At 44.2% G+C, this 22,523-nt stretch overlaps 1 protein-coding gene across 2 annotated transcripts in view; it reads right to left on the reverse strand.

The window, feature by feature from the left end:
- The window catches only part of NELL1 (neural EGFL like 1), an 833,778-nt gene that overhangs the window by 622,945 nt on the left and 188,310 nt on the right, over window positions 1-22,523 (reverse strand). For both annotated transcript variants that reach the window (XM_059407011.1, XM_059407002.1), the window contains exons 8-11: window positions 19,417-19,551; window positions 18,148-18,250; window positions 8,704-8,777; window positions 3,992-4,091 (exon numbers count right to left, since the gene is read on the reverse strand). In XM_059407011.1, the coding sequence (XP_059262994.1) occupies window positions 3,992-4,091; window positions 8,704-8,777; window positions 18,148-18,250; window positions 19,417-19,551 (412 nt within the window). The remainder of the gene's footprint in view (window positions 1-3,991; window positions 4,092-8,703; window positions 8,778-18,147; window positions 18,251-19,416; window positions 19,552-22,523) is intronic.

The raw sequence follows: 22,523 nt of genomic DNA on the forward strand, positions 1-22,523 counted from the left end.
AGCACTTTCTTCATTGTCTTACATTCCCAGTCTAGACCTTCTTGGGTCAGGTGGCTCAAAGGAGTCCTAATGAAAATAAACCCCAGAAAACATCCGTTCCCTAAGCAGGCCTGAAGAAGGCTGTGATCCAGACTTCTAAGGAATGATACGCTCTCATAGGGTGATTTCCCTCAGACTAATGACCTGACATTCACAGTAAGACAGACAGAGAAGATAAATATGCTAATTAAAGGCCCTCCATGCAGGTATTGAGCAAGACTATAGCTGCTTGGGTTTCTGTAATCAATAACAGCTGGGTGTCAGAAGCCACACAGCTGAAGTCACACCGTGGTGCTCGGTGCTCGTCCCCGAAACACGCATCGGGTCATCAGAGGCCAGCCTCTCTGCTCACTTACTGCCTGCCAGTCAGTAGGCAATCTCAATCCACAAAGCAAATGGTACAGCCTCTCCATATGCAGGCTAAAAATTACTTTACATAGAAATTGAGTGTTTGTCACCTTTTCATTACTTTCTGTTTTACAGAGAGAAAGCTGGTGGGGGGAAGGGAGGACTGAATAACAGGCTTTCGAAAAGGCCCAGTGGGCGTTCCAGGTCTTGTCAGAACAGAAATGAACCAACCCCTCCTCTTCTGGCAAGATGCAGAAAACATCAACACAGAGGAAAAGGTAGAAGAAGTCCAAGGGGAGCAATATTTCCCATGATATTATGAAAGATTATGATGCTACTTCTGAAGATCTTCTTGGGAAATATTGGAATTAAGAGGTCGCCAAACTGTGGAAAGAACCAAGATGCCCTTCAATGGACAAATGGATAAGGAAGATGTGGTCCATATACACTATGGAGTATTATGCCTCCATCGGAAAGGATGAATACCCAACTTTTGTAGCAACATGGACGGGACTGGAAGAGATTATGCTGAGTGAAATAAGTCAAGCAGAGAGAGTCCATTATCATATGGTTTCACTTATTTGTGGAGCATAACAAATAACATGGAGGACATGGGGAGATGGAGAGGAGAAGGGAGTTGAGGAAAATTAGAAGGGGAGGTGAACCATGAGAGACTATGGACTCTGAAAAACAATCCGAGGGTTTTGAAGGGGTGGGGGGTGGGAGGTTGGGGGAACCACGTGGTGGGTATTATGGAGGGCATGCATTGCATGGAGCAGTGGGTGTGGTGCAAAAACAATGAATACTGTTATGCTGAAAAGAAATAAAAATTTAAAAACAAACAAACAAAAAAAAGAGATCTGGAACTGGGACACCTGGGTGGCTCAGTGGATTAAGCCTCTACCTTCAGCTCAGGTCATGATCTCAGGGTCCTGGGATCAAACCCTGAGTCGGGCTCTCTGCTCAGCAGGGAGTCTGCTTCCTCCTGTCCCTCTGCCTGCCTCTCAGCCTACTTATGATCTCTGTCTGTCAAATAAATGAATAAAATCTTTAAAAAGGGGGGGGGGATCTGGAATTAAGTTCATGGACAGCATAGTTTGAGACAACACACCTTGGAGCTCACTTGAGTTGCCTTTTTGTCAATCTTCATTTAAGTTCTGCATTTTCAGAATGAAGAGACTAACCCACTGCACTGGAAAAAAAAAAAAATTCTCCTTTCCTTTTCTGATTGTCTGCTAGCCAGAGCAAGCGCCAGCATGTGGACAAGTGGGCTGGATGTTCTGAGCAATGCTCTGGGTTGACAGAAGGAATGGTAACAACAGTGAATGGGGCTGAAAAGACCTCTGTCTACAATAATGCTTCCTCCATTCCAGGGTCTGAACTCTGAGTTGGGAGTGAATCAGAGAACCCATATACCTGAATGGCTTAATTTAACCCATTCCCCAGCAAAAGGCCCTCCTTATCGTATCTTTTCTGAAGACACTGTCTTGTTCCTGTTGAAATGTAGAAGTGTCAAAGAGAATAACCAACCCTCTTGGACAAAGACACTTCCAAAAGAACTGTCAGCAGCCCCCTCCCAACACAGCTGGTAGTTTCCTGCCCAAGAAGGAATCAGGAGAAAGAAGAAAATCCTCAGTTTCACAAACTGGTCCTAGCTATAATATAATCTAGGAAATTTTACTCCTGCCTCCCACTTTTCCCTCAAAGCTGTGTCAAGGTTTCCTAAAAGCCACCAGGTTGCAGCAGTGGAACCCTGAATCAATCTGTTTTTCAGTGAAAGATCCCATCTCTCAGTGTCTTCAGTGATAAAGAAGTACACACATTCTGGAGAAGAATTAGCAGAAGCAGTGACACCAAGTCTATTGTAAACTGGGTCAGAGCAGCAAAATTACTCTTGAGTTTCGGTGGGATAATCAATGATTCTGCTCTAATGAAACCATAAATCAGGAAGGATTTACATAAACGGAGTCTCGCTTGGCACCTTCACAAATAGCAAGTGATAGATTTTGCATTAAATTATTAGACCTACCTTAGACAGCCCTATCATGGTTACTAATAAATGCATCCCTCTGGAAGTCCCAGTCAATCTTTACATGTTTCTACAACATCTCAGGGGTTAAGATGCTTGTAGCCAAAAGGCAGATGGATTGGGGAAGATATTCTGATGGCATGGTTAGCCATTCTTGGCTATCAACATACTAAGATGCCCTGGGAATTTTTTTAAGATTTTATTTATTTTTTTGACAGAGAGAGAGCCATCAAGAGAGAGACTACAAGCAGGGGGAGGGAGAAGGGAGAAGGGGAAGGGAGAAGCAGGCTTCCCCCTGAGCAGGGAGTCCAATGCGGGGCTCAATCCCATGACCCTGAGAACATGACCTGAGACGAAGGCAGACACTTAATGACTGAGCTACCCAGGCACCCCTGTCCTAGGAATTTTTACCAAAATGTAGCTTTCACATGACCAAGCAGAGAAACCACCACAGAAGCTGAATACTCCATGATAAAACATAGAACATTCCTGCACATTTGAGGATGCTAGAAGAGGAGGTCAACAAATTATGGGCCGCTACCTCCTCTTGTAAATGAAACTATATTCTAACAATCACATTCATTCACCTATTGTCTCGGTTACTTTGGCCAAACAGCTGAGTTGAGTTGTTGCAACAGAAACCTTCTGGAGCACAAAGCCTAAAATAATTACTTTGTGGTCCTTGACAGACAGTATCTGCCAACCCTTGTGCTAGAGAAAAGATAGAACAAAGTGAAATATGGAGTGACCTAAGCTCAACCACTATGGTCTAGAAGATTTAAGGGAGAGCCTGGAAGGATCCAACTCCATAAGTATTTGAGAATGTAGAAAAGGATGTGCAGCGGGTACAATTTCTACGTAATAGAGGGGAGTTTGACTGGATTTGTTCCATAAGATTTTGAACCAATTTTAGGTTCTCCCCATCCACGCAATTATACCACGATGAGTCCTTTCAGAGAGGAAAGGTTATGTGATCTGGGGTTTGAAGATGACAAAATGTGGGAAAAAAGAAAAGTCCAGGAAAAGGAAGCAAAACAATTTCTGCCAGAGAATGAATTAGCAGTTAGGTGTTACTTAGCTAAAGCCTTTTTTTTTTCTTCTTTTTCCTTGCATGAAGTAAAAAAGTTGCATGTAATTCTCTGAGAAAAGATTCACTATAGGTCTCTGTCCAATACAGAAATTGGTTCACAGAAGGGGCTAAACAGTATGCCTAGCAATGCCACTCATGAGAAAAATCTAATAATGATGAGGGTTATAATAACCATTGTTGCAGACACGATCATTCTTCTTACAGGAACTGTCACTTACGGAACACTTATCACATGCTAGGCGTGATACTAGGTACTTAGGCATTTTCCCGTTTAACCCTCCCGGCAGGCCTGAGTAGTAAGACTATCATTACCCTCAGTTTATAACTGAGGCAACTGCGGCTGAGAAAGGTAACTAGGATACACAAGCTTCGAGGTAGCAGAGCAGAGCGGAACCCCTGTTACAACCTTCACACTATGCATTAAACCCTCATGCGCCTCCCCGCCCCCATCCCACCCACAACCCCACCACCAAGGCCCCCCTTACCTCTACAGACACGGCAGCACTGATTCTCTGGGAGAATGTGGTCCTTTTCGGAGCAGTTCAAAGGAGGGCACGCTTCTGTGATTTTTACTAAAACTCCATCCTGGAAGCCAAATCATCGGGAAACAAAACAATGTTCGTATTTTTTAGTTGAGGATACAAATCTATAAGGCGCGTTGTCAACAGCCCGCAGTGATAACAAGCTTCAGTAATTAACAGTCCTCCCAGGAATTCCACAATAATGACAAAGTCGCAGATGAAACTGATGAGACTCCTGGCAGAGAAAGCATCTTTTTCTAGGTCTAAACAGCCTCAACGTCAACCAGTAATCTTCAAGTAAGTTCTGTGCAGCAGAAAGTCACTAATAGTGGTACGCTGCTAAGATAACAATGGGCTGTTGGACGGGGAGCCCTAATTTGTAGGGTTTGTGGATTTCTGTGGTACGAACATTCTGATGACGACCAATTTAGAATCGCCAACATGGTATCCCTAAAAAGAGCAGGGAAGTTATATAAAATGAGCGCTCTGCTCGTGAGCTTCTAGGAGCCAGCTTTAGCACTCAAGGATCACACGCACCGAGAACCCAAAGCTACGCAACATGTCTTCCTTGTGCTTGGTGAGTCCCTAGCTGGAGTGCAGGAAGAAAGGACAATCTCAACAAAAAACCCTAAAACAATACGGTAAGGGCTAAAAAAATGTTCTATAATTAAGGTATGATAATGTGTCGTCAAAGAATCATGCTACCCAGGTAGGGAGAAATGATAAAGATGCCGCCACATTTGAATAACAGTATAAGGAAGAAGAGACTTTCCTGGCAGACAAAACAGGCAAGAGCCAAATTATCCAAGTATGAATGACCACAGTGAGGGTTAGAGAAGCACTAGATTTTTCCCTGTAAGGCAATAAAATCGCTTACAATAAAATTTTAAATATTCACCTGGTGAATCTTTATGACCTCATTCACCAGAGGTCTTTTTTTTTTGGTAACATCACTAGCATCTGTGTTTAGTTTTATTCTGAATTCTAAAAATTAGACCATTATTAAAAAAGGGTTTGAGAGTATTTTATCCAAAATATTGAGTTTTTTCTCTCCTATTCCTAAGAAGCTGTTTAAGTCAACTAAGACTCACGCTTGAAAAGGAGTCTCATTTAAGGTGAAAAGATACTTTTTAACATAGATGGGGGACGAGGAGGGAGCTGGACAGCCGGGAAGGACGGGGGAGAGAGAGTTTCCCATTTCTGAGATGCTAGGTTTCCTGTGGACCACGGGACAGGAACTCCCACTTCACCAGGCACATCCATTCCTAATTAGGAACATCAACAATGATGAGCATACCCATTTGATTTCTAACAACTCATCATTTGGATAATTGGCACCATGGCTTCCTCCCCTTTCTTGTCATTTTCAGCCTGACAGTCCTGCCCCTGACATTCCTTGTAGTGTCTCTCCTCCTTGTTCTTGGTTTCCTGATCAGATCCAAGTTATCCAGATCTCTTGCTTTTCTCTTATCTTAAAACTGGTCCTAAGATCTGAGAATGTAGCCCGCTAGGTATGCCGAGTCTCCTTCACAGCTAACGTTTCCTTCTCACCCCTCAATCCAGGCCACATGTGGGTGCCATCCAGCCTCAAGAGTTGGCACCGGTCCTCAGCCACTATGCCTATCAGCTGTACCTCAGGTTCTGCAACAGGGACTCAAACCAATCATTACTAACCGATGGACATTAATAATCTTCTCATCTGTGGCATAAGCTTTAATGCAGAGGAAAACAGAATGCTTACTCACCATTAATGCCTCTACGTCTATCTGTCAAATTAATGCATTATCTCCTGCCTCCTTGCATAAGTAAGAGTGATGGACACTGATGTATCCCTTTTAGGAGTGCCGTGTGCCCATTCCCCAGCTTCAGAATGTTTTGTTGCTAATGGCTCATCCTGGCCACCCTCAGAAGGCACTCCTCGGACACGGGAGCCCCTCTGCCAGGCAGAGAGCAGAGACAGTTACTCCCAAGTTCTACATCCCCAACTTCATGACCAAAGCCAGGGACTGATAGGCATGGAAGGCTCTTTACCTCGAGGGGAGCCCATAGCTGGGGTGTAATTTACACTCCCAATACCCCTACTGGAACCAGGCTATGTGAGGCCTTTCACCCGAAATCCCATCCTTGCTTGGCTCCTTGCCTTTCCCCATTCTTTCTCCTCCAACACCCCTCCTGGTGGCTCCTAAGGGCACTACTTTAATGGATCATTTGTACTGAAATCCTTACTGTAGGGTCTGCTTTTCGGGGAACCCAAACCAAGACGGTAAGCTACATTTCATCCTGGCTGTCAAAAATTAAACTGCTCGCGCTTATCTCTAGATGGGGAGATTCTGGAGCAATTCCCTGTCTCTTCCTTGTACTTGTTCCTCTATACTCATGATTCTGGCATCTGGAGTATGTATTTGCTTTTGTGAAAAGATATATTTTAAATGGTATGGAGACTTTAAAAAAAAAATAATCACTCAGAGAAGTTGTTGGTTTTTTTTGTAATGAAAAGGGCTTGCCTTGACTGCTGATTAGATCAGACAATTCTAATCAACCTTTAACATATTTAATGAGCAAGATCATAATTTCAAATGGTTCAATAGAGACAAACCCCTTTGCATGATTTTGAAAATAATATGAACTGTGATTACAGTAGCATAAGTGCCTCTACATCCATTTAGTCCAGCCCCATAATTAGGCACAAAACCTTGTTTAACTTTATTTTCAAAACTATTTCTGATAAGAAGTACCTGGTAATTAACATTTTTAAATCCTCCTGATTAGAGTACATTATTTTATGACCCCTAGAACTCTGTGTTGGGGAAAATACAATTCTTCCTTTCTTTCTCATTTAGGGTGACAGTCTCTGTCATTGGTTAAATATAAACACTTTCAAGTTCTTTACTAATCACTGTGTTTCAACCTGAATTCCCAGAAACACAAAAACTCACATCATTAAGTCAAAAAATTGTCACTAACGAATTGTTGCAGGGCAGCAATAATTGAACAAAACTGATCAAGACTATGAAAAGAGTTTATTCATCTTGGTTAAAAATAAAAACAACAACAACACCACCAACAACAAAAAAAACCTGTATCTTAACTTCTAAAAACACTTGGTAAAAATATTTGAAACAAGAGTTGGTTTCTTGTTCTTCACATGCTTTATCTCATCCGACCCACCCAATAGGTGGTCCTGTGCTGGCCCCAGGTTGGAGAACCGCCCCACCCCCTCCACCACAACCACCAGCTCTCCCCATGCCCAAGTCCAGTGGCCTGCCTTGTTGACAGAGATCACAGAGCTCTCGCTGCCACACCTCCCTGCCTCTGCCATGGACTGAGGAGCTCCTACACACAGCATCCACCGATGCAGAAAGACCACCATTCCTCCATCCCCACCAGACCGTCTGGAGCAAGAAAATCTCTGCCTTTCCCAGTGGTAGCCAAGAAAGGGGGGATGGGAAATACAATAGGAAAGTCAGAGGGAGTTAACCACCACCCCCCACCCCGGGGGTAAATTCTAGCCAGTGAGAGACAGGAAACAGCTTAAGAGCCTTTCCTCCACCCACCTCCCCCCACCTCCCCCACCACCACCGCCCCAATAAAGAATCAGATTCAAGTTCCTCCAGCTCATTTTCAGGTCTCTAAATGCCTCATTCTCCTCCATCCTTGATAGAGATTCCTTTCTTTTCCTCAAGGATGTGATGAAAAGCCAATGAAATGGTGTAGTTACAACCATGTCCAAAGATGGGCTATTCTGAGGCCCAAGTCGTTCCTGTCAGTCTCTCTGGAAATGGCCCCACAAAACTAGCTGCGCTTCCCTGTAGGACGGTGGCTTCCCTGTAATGCGCCACCTCACACGCATGCTCCCTCCTTCCCTTCCTTCCCTCTGTCTCTCACTCTTCCGCTCCAAGGATGGCCCCTCACCCCAGTAACTCCACGGCTAGCTCCCGCACTTTGTTCAAACAGTACCTCCGCAGAAAGGCCTTCCCAGACCACCCACACCCACCCAAAAGCTCTCTCTCTCTTTAGTCTCTGTATTTTTATAGGATTTTCCATTATATTACATATTGTTTCTTTTATTATCTGTCTCCCACACTAGACTACAAGTTCTATAAAAGCAGGGACTTGTTTGTGTTCACTGTTACACACCTAGAACAGTACCGGGCTAGTATGGAGCAGTTGATCAAGGTATGTTAGCTGAATGAAGACTGAAGATCTCTGCTTCTATACATCTTACTCCAAGAAATAGATCGGGGGGGGGGGGGGGGGGGGGGGCGACACAGGCAGGGGAAAGGCTTTTCCTCATAATCTTTAAGACACTTGGGAGTAGAGATACACCTTCCAGGGCTGGCATCACAAAGTGATTTCCCCAAAATCAATACAAAACCCTTTCCCAGGGCCACTTGCCAAGCTCCCTGACTCCTTGTAACTGCTGGATCCCTTCACCTTCTCACATCCTTCAGAAGCTACCCCCAAGGTACCGGATCCACAGCTGACCAGAAGCTAGCACAGTGAGGACGGTGGGTGAGACCTTCCCATCCTGGACAGCAGCCCCCTCCCCCGCTCCCACTGAGTCCTTCTCCTCAGGGACCCACTCAGGCCAACTCCAGATCCCTATCAAAGCCCATCTATCTCTCTGGTAACCACCACCCCCAACAAGGGATGGGGATCGTAAGACGGAAACTTACTCTGCATTCCCGGCAGCTCTTTGTTAAAATCCGCTGGCCTTCTGCAAGGACTTTTCCTCCATAGATACATTTTGCTGTAACAAAAAAGGAAAAACAGGTCAGTCATGCTGTGCAACTAACTGACCCCAGAGGTGTCATCCAGGTTCAGTGAATTCTAAAGAGGAAGAATCTCTTTGCGGGGTGCCTGGCTGGCTCAGTTGGTGGACCATGCAACTCTTGATCTCAGGGTCATCAGTCTGAGCCCCACACTGGGTGTGGGACCTACTTAAAAAAAAAATCTTTGGCTGGAGTAAGACATGAGGAGAGGACTGTTGTAAGGACAACTGTCAGGTCTGCGTCAAATGGTCATCTTCACTCTATCTGCCACCAGTCCGTCACTCTAAGGATATACAGCTATTTCAATGCCACTGCTAAAGGAACCAGAAAATGAACTGATGTGGTCAGAAGTGAAAACAAGGAAGCAGCAGTGGTCATCTCTGTGGAGCACAATAGTGAGTGATTCTTACACTCTAAGCCATAAAATGAATGAGTAAGTAAAAGGGGACTTCTATGTTCGATCGTCAGAACCTCAGCCCTGATGCAGGACACCGGTTTTCTTTCCTCTTGTGATCGTGGGAAATGCATGCCCTTATACTCTGTGTTCCTACTAAGTTAAAAAAACATTGAGAAATATAAGCCAAACCAGCCTACTTATCAATGCCCTAGAGAGACTGTCTTTGGAAAGGTGAGCTTAGCAGGCTACTAGGGAAGGCATGAAGTAGAGACAGGCCTTGCAGAAAAGGTAAAAAACATAAATGGAACTCCCCCCTCCCCCCGCCCATTCAATTCAGTTTCTCCTGGGACTCAGTCCTCAATTCAACTTGCTGACTCACTTTTAGACAAGTGCAGAATATGTTAATTTGATCTGACCCTACTGGGTCTCCAGCCACATCAACAGGAATGGGGAACTAAGGGCCTGATTACTCCTTCAGCACAGAAGAAGCACCTTCTACCCTAGCCTTCAGGCGAAGCAGCAGACGTGCATGCTACAGCATCTCTACCACTCACTCTGTGCCTTATAAAAACAACCTTAGCTCTTAGAGTTTCTATTTCTGCATTTGTTAAAAACAAGTTAATTTGGTAGTTTCCTAGTTCTCTAAGCTTCCAGCTGTCATGGAACACTGAAGTATCTACAGACCTCAGCAATCAACTTCTCCAACATCCTCTTGTTAACCACAGGAAGAAGAAAGCCCAGAGATTTTGTATACTTAACAACATGATCCCATAGTGGATGCGGTGGTGTGCCACCCAGCTCCCCCTGGATGGCCAAAGGACTCATTCCTGCAGCTACTGGGGAAACTGATGAAGACCAGCTCAGCTGAACAGTGATCTAGGACTTGCCCTTCTAGGACTTGACAAGTCCCCTCATCCAAGGTCAAATGCTCTCCCTAGGCTAGCCCACATACAGTGAGTGGTTGGTAAAGGAGGGCAAAGTCCTGGCCCCTTGCTCCAACTAGGGATCCCTCTGAAAAGTCATTCTGGCTCCAGAACTCCCTGGAGGAATGACTGAAGTGTTTTGGTAACCTCTTATTTGCCTGATTCTGCTTCCTTCAGGATCTCTCTCTACCCTAGAACTGATCCTGACAGATCCTTCCTAATAAAGGACAAGGAAATATTTCAGAGTCTGCTTCCTGTGGAAAATGACCTGCAAAAATCCATGCCCAACTGGAATCTGTTCCATTCTAGTGTCTCCTTTCTTAAATGGCACTGTTATCTACCCCAGCACCCACACCCTACCACCTGGGGTCCTTTAAACTTCTCCTTCTTACTCAACCCAATGCCCAATCAGTACCCAAATCACAACTGCTCCCTCCTTAAGTTTCTCAAGTTAACCTACTTTTTGTCTATTCCCTACCACCTGCAACTATCTTCATTCCTTCCCCTTTAGAACCCAGAATCTCCTGCCCTTTCTCCCTTGTTCTGGTCTCAATCTTAATCAGTTCTTCCCCATACAACAGTCAGACATATTTTGCTAATTACAAACATGAGGCCATGCTTTAAAATCCTCATGGATCACTGAAACCCTGAAAATATAGTCCCAATTCCTTAATGCAGCACACAAAGCCATTCAGGTAGCTCTTCCTTCTCTCTCAAGCTTCACAGCTCATCAATTCCTCTGTATTAATTCCCCACCCTCCCAACCCCCCCGCAAACATTCAACATCCATGGATACCCCAGCCATGCCTTCTTCTTTGCATCTGGGATCTGCACATATTATCATCTTCTCCAAGAACAGGCAGCCTTGTCAGCCCTCCCCTGGCCAATGCCCCATCCTCTATACCCAGTTTCAACATAATCCTGACCTCCAGCAAGCTCTTCCTGACTTCCAGCACTGGTGCACTGCCCTCACTTTGTGCTTCCACAATCTCTGGATCCAGCCCTGACACCTCACATTCTCCCTCTGTCGCCCAATTCATTATACACCTCTCCTGCTAGCTATAACCTCCGTGAGGGCAGGGTCTAAGTCTATTTCATCATTTCATCTCCAGCCACAAGATCAGCAACCCTCTGGGCTTAGTAACAGTAATTTTAGCATTGATGTGCTTGTAGTTGGTAGTGAAAACCAGTCAAAAGTTCTGATTCCCAAATAAGAGTCCCTTCTGCTATTTAATGCAGTTTCAAACATTAAAAGCAGGCATCAAGAGTTTCAGACCAAAAGCAGCAGCAGAAAGTAGAGAATTTTCTACATCAACCCCTCCTTCCTTCCTTGAAAAAGTTACCCATGACCATCTCATATGCATCAGTTTTCTTGATCATCAGCTGACCATGACTCATTGGTCCTAATGATGACACAGATTCCCCTGCATACCCGCATGGGGAGACCACACATCCTCCAGGAGCCTGGAAATTCCTGTCCAATCAACTTCCACACTCCCAAACCCAGCTGCTGCCAACTTGGCAAGAAGGCTTGTTCCAGAGTGACAGCTCTGCTAAGCACACTGCTGTCAAATCTGCCATCTGCTTCCCGGCCCAGGCTCGGAAGCAAAGAAATCGACTTTTCTCCCTCATTTTGCCCCTTGTCCCCCACAGAATGGTATGAACCCATTTGCTCCCCTGTTTTAAGAAATTTGCCTGATTCCTCTCCTCTGGTAGGAGTTCCGGAGGAGTCTGTCTGGAAATAGTAAGCCTTACTGTCTACATTCATGCCACAGACAGAGGGAAACATCCCTCCAATTCACCAGTCTTGATTAAAAATCCATGTCCAGGCGCCTGGGTGGCTCAGTGGGTTAAGCCGCTGCCTTCGGCTCAGGTCATGATCTCAGGGTCCTGGGATCGAGTCCCGCATCGGGCTCTCTGCTCAGCAGGGAGCCTGCTTCCTCCTCTCTCTCTCTCTCTCTGCCTGCCTCTCTGCCTACTTGTGATCTCTCTCTGTCAAATAAATAAATGAATAAATCTTTAAAAAAAAATCCATGTCCACCGAACTTTACGTCCTCACGTAGCACGGCGCGGGGGGCTACGAATGATGTCGAGATCACACCGCATGCCTTGGCCATTTGCACTGGTGCGAGATGTAGACATGATCACAATATCAACTCGCAATGAACTGATCTTGGGCCAGCTTTCAGGATCACCAGGGTAGGTCACAAGAACACCCGCTGCTTTCTCTTTTTCCCGACCCACTTCTCCGACCGTACCCCTCCTTTTCTGTCACTGCCCTCCACACGCCTGACATCAATCCTCATGATCCCACCTCTTGATCTACAGCCAAAAGGCTTATTTTTGATGTCTGAGGAAATTCAAGCATAAGGTGAGTCAGGCTCCAGTGCCTTTGGCTGGGGCATGTGGGACTCCATTCCAATAGCTTTCAGTAGGAGTAGAAATGTAAATGCATACCTGAAGCCCTTCATATCACACTGGGGACAAGCCAGCTAGACTATTTCACAGTGTACGACCATAAAATTGAAACCTGGCACCAACACGCACTTCTCTGTGATAGCAGAAACCAATATCCCGAGGGTTTCAAGAAATAGTTATCCAGATGCATCTCTGTCCACCCACAGACATGGGGCCCTTCCAATTTGGACCTGATTTCTCCAGTACGATGACTGGACACTTTTCGCCATCTGGGTGCACACTGAATAAACAATTGGCAGGAAGCACTTGGCAGCCCTGTCAGATACAGACATTAGGCTACTCTGTCTTTATTTAAGTATGTGTACCCGACACACACTCCAGCTATCCTGTGACAATCAGTGGGTTAGAATATCAAAACCAGACCTCCGAACCGCATTGTAAAGGAGACGGACAGATCAGGAAGGCTCACACCCAGGAATCCTCCCCACCTCAGTGAGCTCATTCACAGATCTGGCTCCAGATACGGCCTCTCTGAGCAAGAGCCCAAAACGTGCTGAGTGTCTCTCCAGCATCTCTGGCTCACACATGCCCAACAGAACGCATCACGCCCTGCACTACTTCCTCCACCTGTCTTAGTTCTGTTAATCACACTAGGAGTCTCCTACAGGCTCTGGTTCAAAACCTGGCAACTTTTCCCTTACAGATGCTCCACCCCTGATTCATCTGTCTCTTACCAAAAAAAAAAAAAAAAAAAGTTATGGAGGACCTACCATGTGCCAGGCCTTTGGGCCATCACTCTCATCCATCCCTTCCTTTTTACCTCTCCAGGCAGTGGAGGCCTGTTGGTCTCATCTCCTCTACCTGGAACATGCCTGAAGCCCATACCCAGCCACCCTGCTCCCAGCTCTCCCAATGCAGCAGCCTAGGTAAAGCACTCTGATGATGCCCCCAACCCTTCCCTCGAATCTTGCTTTTGACTGCAAAGTCAATGCGATGTCTGCTTCCTTGACTTTTGCATGTATGAATCTATTAGGTGTGTTCCCGCCTACCTTGTCAATGTGGCAAACTTCTATTTATTTAATAAACAGCCTACTCAACTGTAACTCACCCTGTGACGTCTTCCTCATACGCACCCGCTTCTGATGGGAGTTAATCGCTCCCTTCTCTATGCTACCTCTGCTTCTTGCTCCACAAGCACGTTCCACAATATTCTGTTGCAATGTGGGGGTGCGTCCATCTCCCTAGACCGCAGTGGGGACAGGAGATGGGTTAAGAGCACCAGCTCTGGAGCCAGAGACCACCTGGGCTTTATTTTGGCTCCACCACGGCTGAGAGACCTTGGGTAAGTTACGTCTCTGTGCTTCAATCCCTCACCCGTAAAATGGGGTTAAGAGTGGGGCTGTGTTCAGGTCATTGGAAGGGCTAAATACAGCACCTGACACAGAACAAATTTTCCACATGTGCACACAGTTGTACCCAGAGGGAAGGACAATGTTGGGAGAGGAACCGGAGTGCGAAGGACGGCATGAATTCAAAGGAATACGACAGTCGTCCCCTATCCCACACCCACCTTCGCAGATTCCTGCCTCTCGCCTACCGAGACCCTGCTACCAAACAGAGTAACCCCTACCCTCTACCACCTCTTTTCCCGTGCAAGTGCTGTGTTGCAGAGCTGAAGACTGCCTGTCCATCATCCTCTCTCTCCCTCCCCACGCTCTATGGTAGTTCTCAAGTCAGTCTACCGAAAGATCGCCTGCAGCACACCGCTGTTCAGAGATGCTGGATTAGTAGGTCAGAGTGGGGCCCTGGGAATAAATTCCTGGACCATCATGTCCACAAGTGAGGAATCCAGAAGGCTCTCCTGAGAGAGAAGACCATTGTAGTATCCCATCTGAAAAACCTCCGTAACGAAAGCTGCCCTGTCCGTGGAGACTACATGAGTGTCGGGGCCTTTTGATCAAAACACAAGGACAAAGCTCTTTTTCCAAGCAATGAACTAAGACATGAACACTTAGACCAAATTCTTTTTCCTATTCCCAAACAAACCCCCCCATCTTTAAGTGCTGCAGGTCCTGAGGCCATGAGAAGTACGTCGACACTTAGGAAGTCAGCCGGCAAAACCATTTGCTTTTATGTATAGCTCCTTTTGCCTGAGCCGATCAATACCTTTTCTCAGAGTTTCCAGAGCACTGGTCCACCCAAACCCAAACAGAAGCTTAGGAAATTTTATCCAAACCGACAATGAAAGTAAATATCTCCATATCTTCTTCTGATATGAACGTATTTGAAACTCTTAGAAATTCTACCTGCTAGTGTTGGAACTCTGCTTTATTCATCCTCATTCTCCTCCACTCCTCTCCACTGTGCAACCCACTCATCTTCCGGAAGGCTAAAAACGTTTAGTTTGGCTCCACTTCCTCCAGGGAGCACCCCAGGTCTACTGCACCTGTCTCCCTAATCTCCCCAGCACTGTCCCACAAGCCATCCGTGTGTGGTCTGATAGTGCCTTATCCATGTGCCTAATGTGACCGCACTGCGAATTCCAGACACTGTAAATCACCTACCTTGAAAGTGAACCCTCTGAAGCACAGAGGGCTCATTTATCACTACTCCAGGCACTAGTACTAACTGCCTAATGTGTATTTCTGTTAACAACTATGAAGAAATGAAAGCCCATGAAACCAGAGGTTCTTAAGCTTTGAAATATCCAGAGAACTTTGCATCATTTCTTTGTGGTTTACATTTTTTCTTCTTACCTAGCATTCACTCATTTATTTTTATTACCATCTTGTTAAACTACAAACCAACTGGAACTGCTGAGAAAATTAGTACTGTCTAGCTAAACTGCTATGAATTCCAAAAGCAAAAACAAAACAAAAAGAAAAAATAAAAACAAACAAAAAAAAGACAAAAAACAAAACAAAACAAAACAAAAAAGAAAAGCACACACTGATATTTTAATTAGCTGTATATCAGCATGTTGGTAAAATCATGTAACTTCCTAAAATATTTTTCAAAACTTAAAACTCTCAAAGGAATTGGAACAAAGAAAAGTGACTATCCCCACACTTCTACTGAGGGGACAATGTGACATACATGAGGGGCCTTGAAAATGGCAGTGTTTCAGCCCACTGATTCTACTCTGGAGAACAGTATCTTAAGAAAATATAAACTACAAAGTATGTTTTCTATACAAAGCATGTTATTAAAGAGTAATTTATAATCGTGAAAAGTGGGAAAATTAGAGAATGGTTAAATAAATTATGCAATCAAGAACAATGAAACAGGAGCACCTGGGTGGCTCAGTGGGTTAAAGCCTCTGCCTTTGGCTCAGGTCATGATCTCAGGGTCCTGGGATGGAGCCCCGCATCGGGATCTCTGCTCAGCAGGGAGCCTTCTTCACCCTCTCTCTCTGCCTGTCTCTCTGCCTACTTCTGATCTCTCTCTCTCTGTGTCAAATAAATAAAATCTTTTTTTTAAGATTTTATTTATTTATTTGACAGAGATCACAAGTAGGCAGAGAGGCAGGCAGAGAGAGAGGACGAGAAGCAGGCACCCTGCTGGGTAGAGAGCCCGATTCGGGGCTTGATCCCAGGACCCTGGGATCATGACCTGAGCCAAAGGCAGAGGCTTTAACCCACTGAGCCACCCAGGCACCCCTAAATAAATAATATCTTTAAAAAAAGAAAAAAAAAGAAGATTGATGAATCACTGAACTCCACCTCTGAAACTAATACTATTTGTTAATTAATTTACTTTAAATGGATTCTTTTAAAAAGTTTATACAGGGTTATTTAAAGCACAGAAATACACTCAAGTCATAATAGTCAGTGGGGGTGCCTGACTGGCTCAGTTGGTAGAACATGTGACTCGATTTTAGGGGCATGAGTTCCATCCCCATGTTGGGCACAAAGTCCGTGTATGTGTGTGTGTGTGTGTGTGTGTGTGTGTGTGTAAATAAATCAATGAAGTAGGATAAATATTATCTGCACAATAAAATCTCAACCTCACACAAAATAGAATTTTTAAAAATGAAATCCACTGGAATTTCAAGAGTGATTATTCCCGAGTAGTGTTGTTAGGAGATCTTTTTTCCATCCTCTTTACTCCAATGAGTTCAAACGTCACACAAGACACACCACTGCGTCTATAATTAGAAAATCAAAAGAGTAAAACACAAAACAGCTGAAAGACTCATCTCTTCCCATGTTCAAACAACTTCCTAGAGACACTATTCACAGACCTATCCAGAGAACTCAAAATAATGGACTAGAAGTAACTTATTTTTTAAACAAATTCCCAGTAGTTTTTCATCCTCTTTGTCTGTTCACTGGTAGAATATCGAGTTTGGGAAAAAAAAAATAATAATAACCTGTACCGACAACCTTTCCATCATTGATAGGATCAAAGTACCAAGTCAACATCTCAGCCTCTGAGCTACCTGGATTGCCCAACAGGGCTTTCCAAAGTGCTTGAAACAAACAAGGAAGTTTCTCTTTTTAGATCAACTCCAAGTCCCATCCTCCAGACCAGTAGGTGTACTGCGCCAACCACAAGGAGGAAGGATCTTTCCAAGGCCCTTTTGAAAAAGTCCAAGAAAGTTCTGGGCTGGTGTGACCAGACAAGCAATCCCCACCTCTACTGTCCTCTTAGGAGAAATGCTGCTCTTGGCAAAAAGCTATACCACTGGGTTTAGAAGATGCATTGATGATGGTATTTTTGGTAAAGAAATGACCTTAAAATGACAAGTGTCTAACATAGACTCTTGCTACAGAAGACCCTATAGATGGATGAAAAGACAACGGGCTACGTCATCAGGCACCACTAGCTTCCTATCTCACCGGGGTCACTTACAAGGGTTGTGACCTTGGTAAGTTAACTTCCCTAAGCTTCCTGTAAAACAGGGAGAATAATCCCCACCCAAAGGACTGTAGTGAGTAGTCAGTAAGCGAACAGAAGTGTAGCACCTACATAGTAAATGGCACCTGCCAAGCATTCTTAATGACAGCTTTTACTCTTACGGCTGGTCTCCAGGCTCATTTCACTATTTCATCTGAAATGGTGTCCTTTGCAAAACAGAGTAAGAGTATTTAAATCCCATAGCTTGAACAAGCCAACTCTGAAGGCACTTGTGTCAGTATCTTAACTGAAGCTCATCTCAAAATTCCTAACAAAGGCATTTTAGTAACAGGAAATCTGGCCAAGACCTCAGAAAGCCTATAGAATCTGGACCTTAAACTTCATCATTCAGAAGAAGAGGGACCAAAGCATATGGAGCTTTGGAGTTACAGCCTCATGATCAACACAATCCATTACACCAGAGGTTTGACCCTAGACAAGTAGTTAATCCCTGTGAACACCAGTTCCTTCTATAGGGAATGGAAAGAATAGTAATTAGAGTTGATAGGAGATTTAAAAAAAAAAAAAAAAAAGCCTATATAAAGTATCTGCACATCACAGCTGATTAACATAGGAAGTTCTTCTTGTCATACATTTAGTATCAACTTCTGGTAATTCATGTCATCAATGTTCATCAGTTGGGGCCTAAACATTAGGGGGGAAAAAATCTCAAAGCACAGAGGACCACTCTGACCCTCAGTCAGTACTTACGTCTGCAGACCTTACAGCATTGGCCAGCAATGTGCACGGGGAGGGAGTCCGGGGAGCAATTGAGAGGGGGACAGGACATCCTTCGACACTCGACAGTGCCACTCTGAGGAAGGAAACACAGGGAAAGGAATCTCAGAAGTGCTCTTTGAAATTTCCCTTTTTGGCAAAAGCTCACATGTCATCTCAGAAATCTCATCAGGGAAAGAGAAGCAGTGTGAGGAATTCCCAGTCTACTCGAGGATCACAAATGAAGCATTTTCTGCAGCCCAGATGAACCTGTGCCACCTCAATTACTTTTCTGATATACATCACTGCCTTCATTCCACCTGCCCATGTGGGCTAAGTAGATTAGGCAGAAAACAAAAGCCTATTTTTTCCAAGAACATAAATAACACCTTCTGCAGACCCTGTCAATCATTACTGAGGCCCTAACAATCCATTTTGTATTTTCCCCACACAAAGACATCCTTCAGATAGTTATCAAATAATTTCAACGGCACAGAGTTCACAGACTAATTTTGGGGGTGCTCTTGAATTCTCTGAAAGAGATGGAGTAAACAGATGATGGATACCCTGGAAGTCGGAGGGAGGGGTGGGGCTGGGGGAGGGGAAGGTGGGTCTTGCACGTCTCTGAAACAGATGACAGAGACCTTGTAAATTACAATAAAAACATCTAGAAACTAACTAACTATACCTCATTCTAAAATGTATTCTAGGGGCACCTGGGTGGATCAGTGGGTTAAGCCTCTGCCTTCAGCTCGGGTCATGGTCTCAGGGTTCTAGGATCGAGCCCCCACATTAGGTTCTCTGCTCAGTGGGGAGCCTACTTCCCCCTCTCTCTGCCTGCCTCTCTGCTTACTTGTGATCTCTCTCTGTCAAATAAATAAATAAAACCTTTAAAAAAAATGTATTCTAGCAGTGAAAAGCTGTGACTGACGCTGTTAGGTTGCTTGAAAAATCACGGAAGTCCCTTCTTCCCTCTGATATTCTCAATCCTCAAACTCCACGCACTAAGTCTGTTAGTAACAATGTTAGGTCATATTAGAGTATGCTGTCAAATAGAAGCTGATTTTAACTTCCAAGTACTAAGAGATGAAATGACACTCTTCTGGGTTCCCCTCACAATGGCACAGGTTGCTAGGCAGAAGCTTATTGGTGGAAAGATCATACAGACTTCCTAAAGTCAGCATTGTACACTGCAAGATCAGATTATACAATAAGTAGTGAAAATGCCCCCCCACCACTCTGTTTATTGACAAAGAGGCTTACTTTGCAAGTGCAGTTCCGGCAGTGATCCCCGTCAACCCAGGAGTCTTGATCTCTATAGAGAAGTCCACTCACTTGGCAGGTCTTCTCGCAGTGACAGTTTTCCAACTGACTAAGTCTCGTCTCTGCATAATTTAACTGCAAATAAAAGTTACTAGGTGAAATTACTTTCATTCAGTTGCATTACCCTAACAAAGCTAATGGGGGTGTGGGGGCAGGAAATCCAAGGAGAAGGAAAAAATAAATGCTCAGAGTAGCTAACTTATTCTTAGCCAGATTATTAAAAAAAAAAAAAAAAAAAAAAAAAACAGAAACAAAAACAAAAACCATGAGGTGGAATCATTTTAAACTGAAGACATATTGGCTCCTATGGTCTAATGAGCACCAAATGAGACATTAAACTGTATCTCAGGGACCTCATGAGTGTACATAAACATGTGTGCTTCCAGCTCAGGCCCACACAGAAACACTCATAATGAATGTGTTCTCAAGGACTCATTACAATGTTTACAGGAGATCTCATCAGCAACCCCGATGCACTAACATTTATCTCCCACCATTCTCTCCGTGTTCACACACTAACCAGAGTGCCACGGTTTTCAGGCAGGAAGTCACTGCTTCCTCTCTTCTGAAAAATTCCTGGGAGCTGGGGCCAGGAAAAGCGAAATGCATACAAGGATCTGGTTTCTCCCCTGCTCAGGATCCCCAGAATGAATGCCCCAGAAATCCACTTTGGTGTTCAAAGGTGACAAGAGGCAACCAAACCAATGGGTCAGATCAGGATTTAGGGAGAAGCCATTTTCACAGGTCCCGCAACTATTATCAGTAATCGCAGAACCTTAGAATCTCTGACTTGAAAAGAGTCATGAGGTTGGAAGGTCGTGACAAGTAACCCCTTTCAGTGACTCACCAGCCTCTCTTCGCACATCTATGGCAGAAGGACACTACCCTTAAAAACTTTTTTTGGTGAGCTCTGGATGTTTTGAAACCTCTTTCTTGGTGGGAGCAGTGAAATCTCTCCCCACTTTTCCTATCTGACCTACCTTTGCCTTCTAACCAGTCATAACCAACCTACTCTCTCCGAACATCTGAGGTCAGCCTGTCTTCACACCTGCTCTGGGCCACACTCAGCACCACCCTGTTCACTGAAGAGATCACACCACAGGAGGCCAAGCCTCTCTCCTGATCACGTTCCATGCAGCCTACTGCAGTCGCCTTCAAACATATGGTGGGGGAAAAAATTCAACTTTTTGAGACAGAATCTCACACATACTCAAGTGTAACTCGATCCAATAGCAGTATTACCATTACCCCTTTTTCTTTAGAGACTGCCTTGATTGAAAAATATACTACTTTCTAAGTCCAAGGAGTTTCTATTTTCTTTCTCTACCATACTTGTACCTCTGTATCTTTAGTATTTTCCCCACATAGAGCAATCCAGTCTCTGGTCCAACCAAGACCATTTCAAGCCAATATTTTAGATATAATGGTTGAATATGGGTTGAGGCCTCCCCAAATCTTTCTATGCTAACTGTGGTTCCATTCCTTACGTGTTCCTCTCAATCACTCCTACCAGCACTGCTGAGCACCACTGTCTAAAAATGGAATCCACTGGGGCGCCTGGGTGGCTTAGTGGGTTAAAGCCTCTGCCTTTGGCTCAGGTCATGATGGGATCAAGCCCTGCATCGGAGTCTTTGCTCGGCAGGGAGCCTACTTCCCCCTCTCTCTCTGCCTGCCCCTCTGCCTACTTTTGATCTCTGCCTGTCAAATAAATAAATAAAATCTTTAAAAATAATAATAAAAAATAAATAAAAATAAAAATGGAATCCACATGTAATTCCAAATTTGGCTTTTGTCATTTATTTCATTCTCTTCCTCCAAAAGTTTAGAATCTCTCAAGGAAAATAGTTCCCCACCTGCCTTTTGTGGGCAGGGGAAAAAACAAATAGGATGCTAGACAAAGCACCTGCACCACCATCAGAATGCAGAGTTAACTATGCCGAAAATATTAGCCCCCTGGCACCATTCCCACATGCACCATCTTCTAAAAATTCAGACTCATGTAAAGCTCTGGCTTAATGAGAGTTTCTGGAGTCCATGAGAGTTAAGTTATTTGGCAATTTTTTAGGGGACATATTAAATACACTTCTTAGAATTTGGTGAGGTTAAGTGAGTAAAACCACATATAGGTAAGAGGTAGTGACAGCTCACTGAATATTACCTTTTCTTCACTTCTATAGCCCCTGTAGATCCTACAAAAGGGTACTGACTGATGGATGAGCCTGGGTTGAAAAAGAGTTCAACTAGACCTGCGTCCCTCCTAAAAGTGGCTGAGAACAGGGCATCTGTGAGAAGAAATGAGCATTACTCTGAAAATCTCCAATAATCTATTGCCTACACCACTCTAAGAAACTTAAAGACTAAATGACTCCAAAAGCAATTCTGTGACTGCCCAAGTTTCCTGAAAACCCAGGAATTTGCCTAAAGGCAGTATCGTCAATTTCCCATACTGTCCAACAAAACTGAGCTATGCTCACCTACAAAACTCAATACCAAGAAAACCTCAGTTTCAATGGAAGTTATTCTCAGGGCAGATGGTTCCCTTCTGAACTCTGTTTCTACTTTTTAATACATTTAGCCTCTTCTGACAACACTGAAAAGCCCTAATCTCTGTAATAAGAAAAGTGCATGAGAAAGGCACAAAAGCAAAGACATATTAAAGCAAAAAGCTAATTTTTCAAAGACACTTACTATGTAACTTTACCGTCCTTCTTCCCCGGGTTAAATACTAGGGAACAATGAAAGGAGAAAAACAGCTCTGAACCAAAAAATGACTTACAATTTGTGGTTGGTATTAGCATGCTGATTTTACCCAAATTCATTTTCAAAAGCTATTTCTACACTACCTGCCATTTCCTCCAAGAATGCCTACAGATCCAAAATAGATCCAGAAACAAATCTACACCTGTGATCAGTCTTACCTTTGTTCATGCATTTATCTAAGCAACGATGGGCAGAATTATTTATTCTTAACTGTACACATTCAAAGACAGACATCGAAGGACTTTTTCACAGCAAGAGGTCAACAAATGGATGAGTACATTAGTCGT

The sequence above is a fragment of the Mustela nigripes genome, chromosome 1, assembly GCF_022355385.1.
Source record: "Mustela nigripes isolate SB6536 chromosome 1, MUSNIG.SB6536, whole genome shotgun sequence".
Classification (NCBI taxonomy): domain Eukaryota; kingdom Metazoa; phylum Chordata; class Mammalia; order Carnivora; family Mustelidae; genus Mustela; species Mustela nigripes.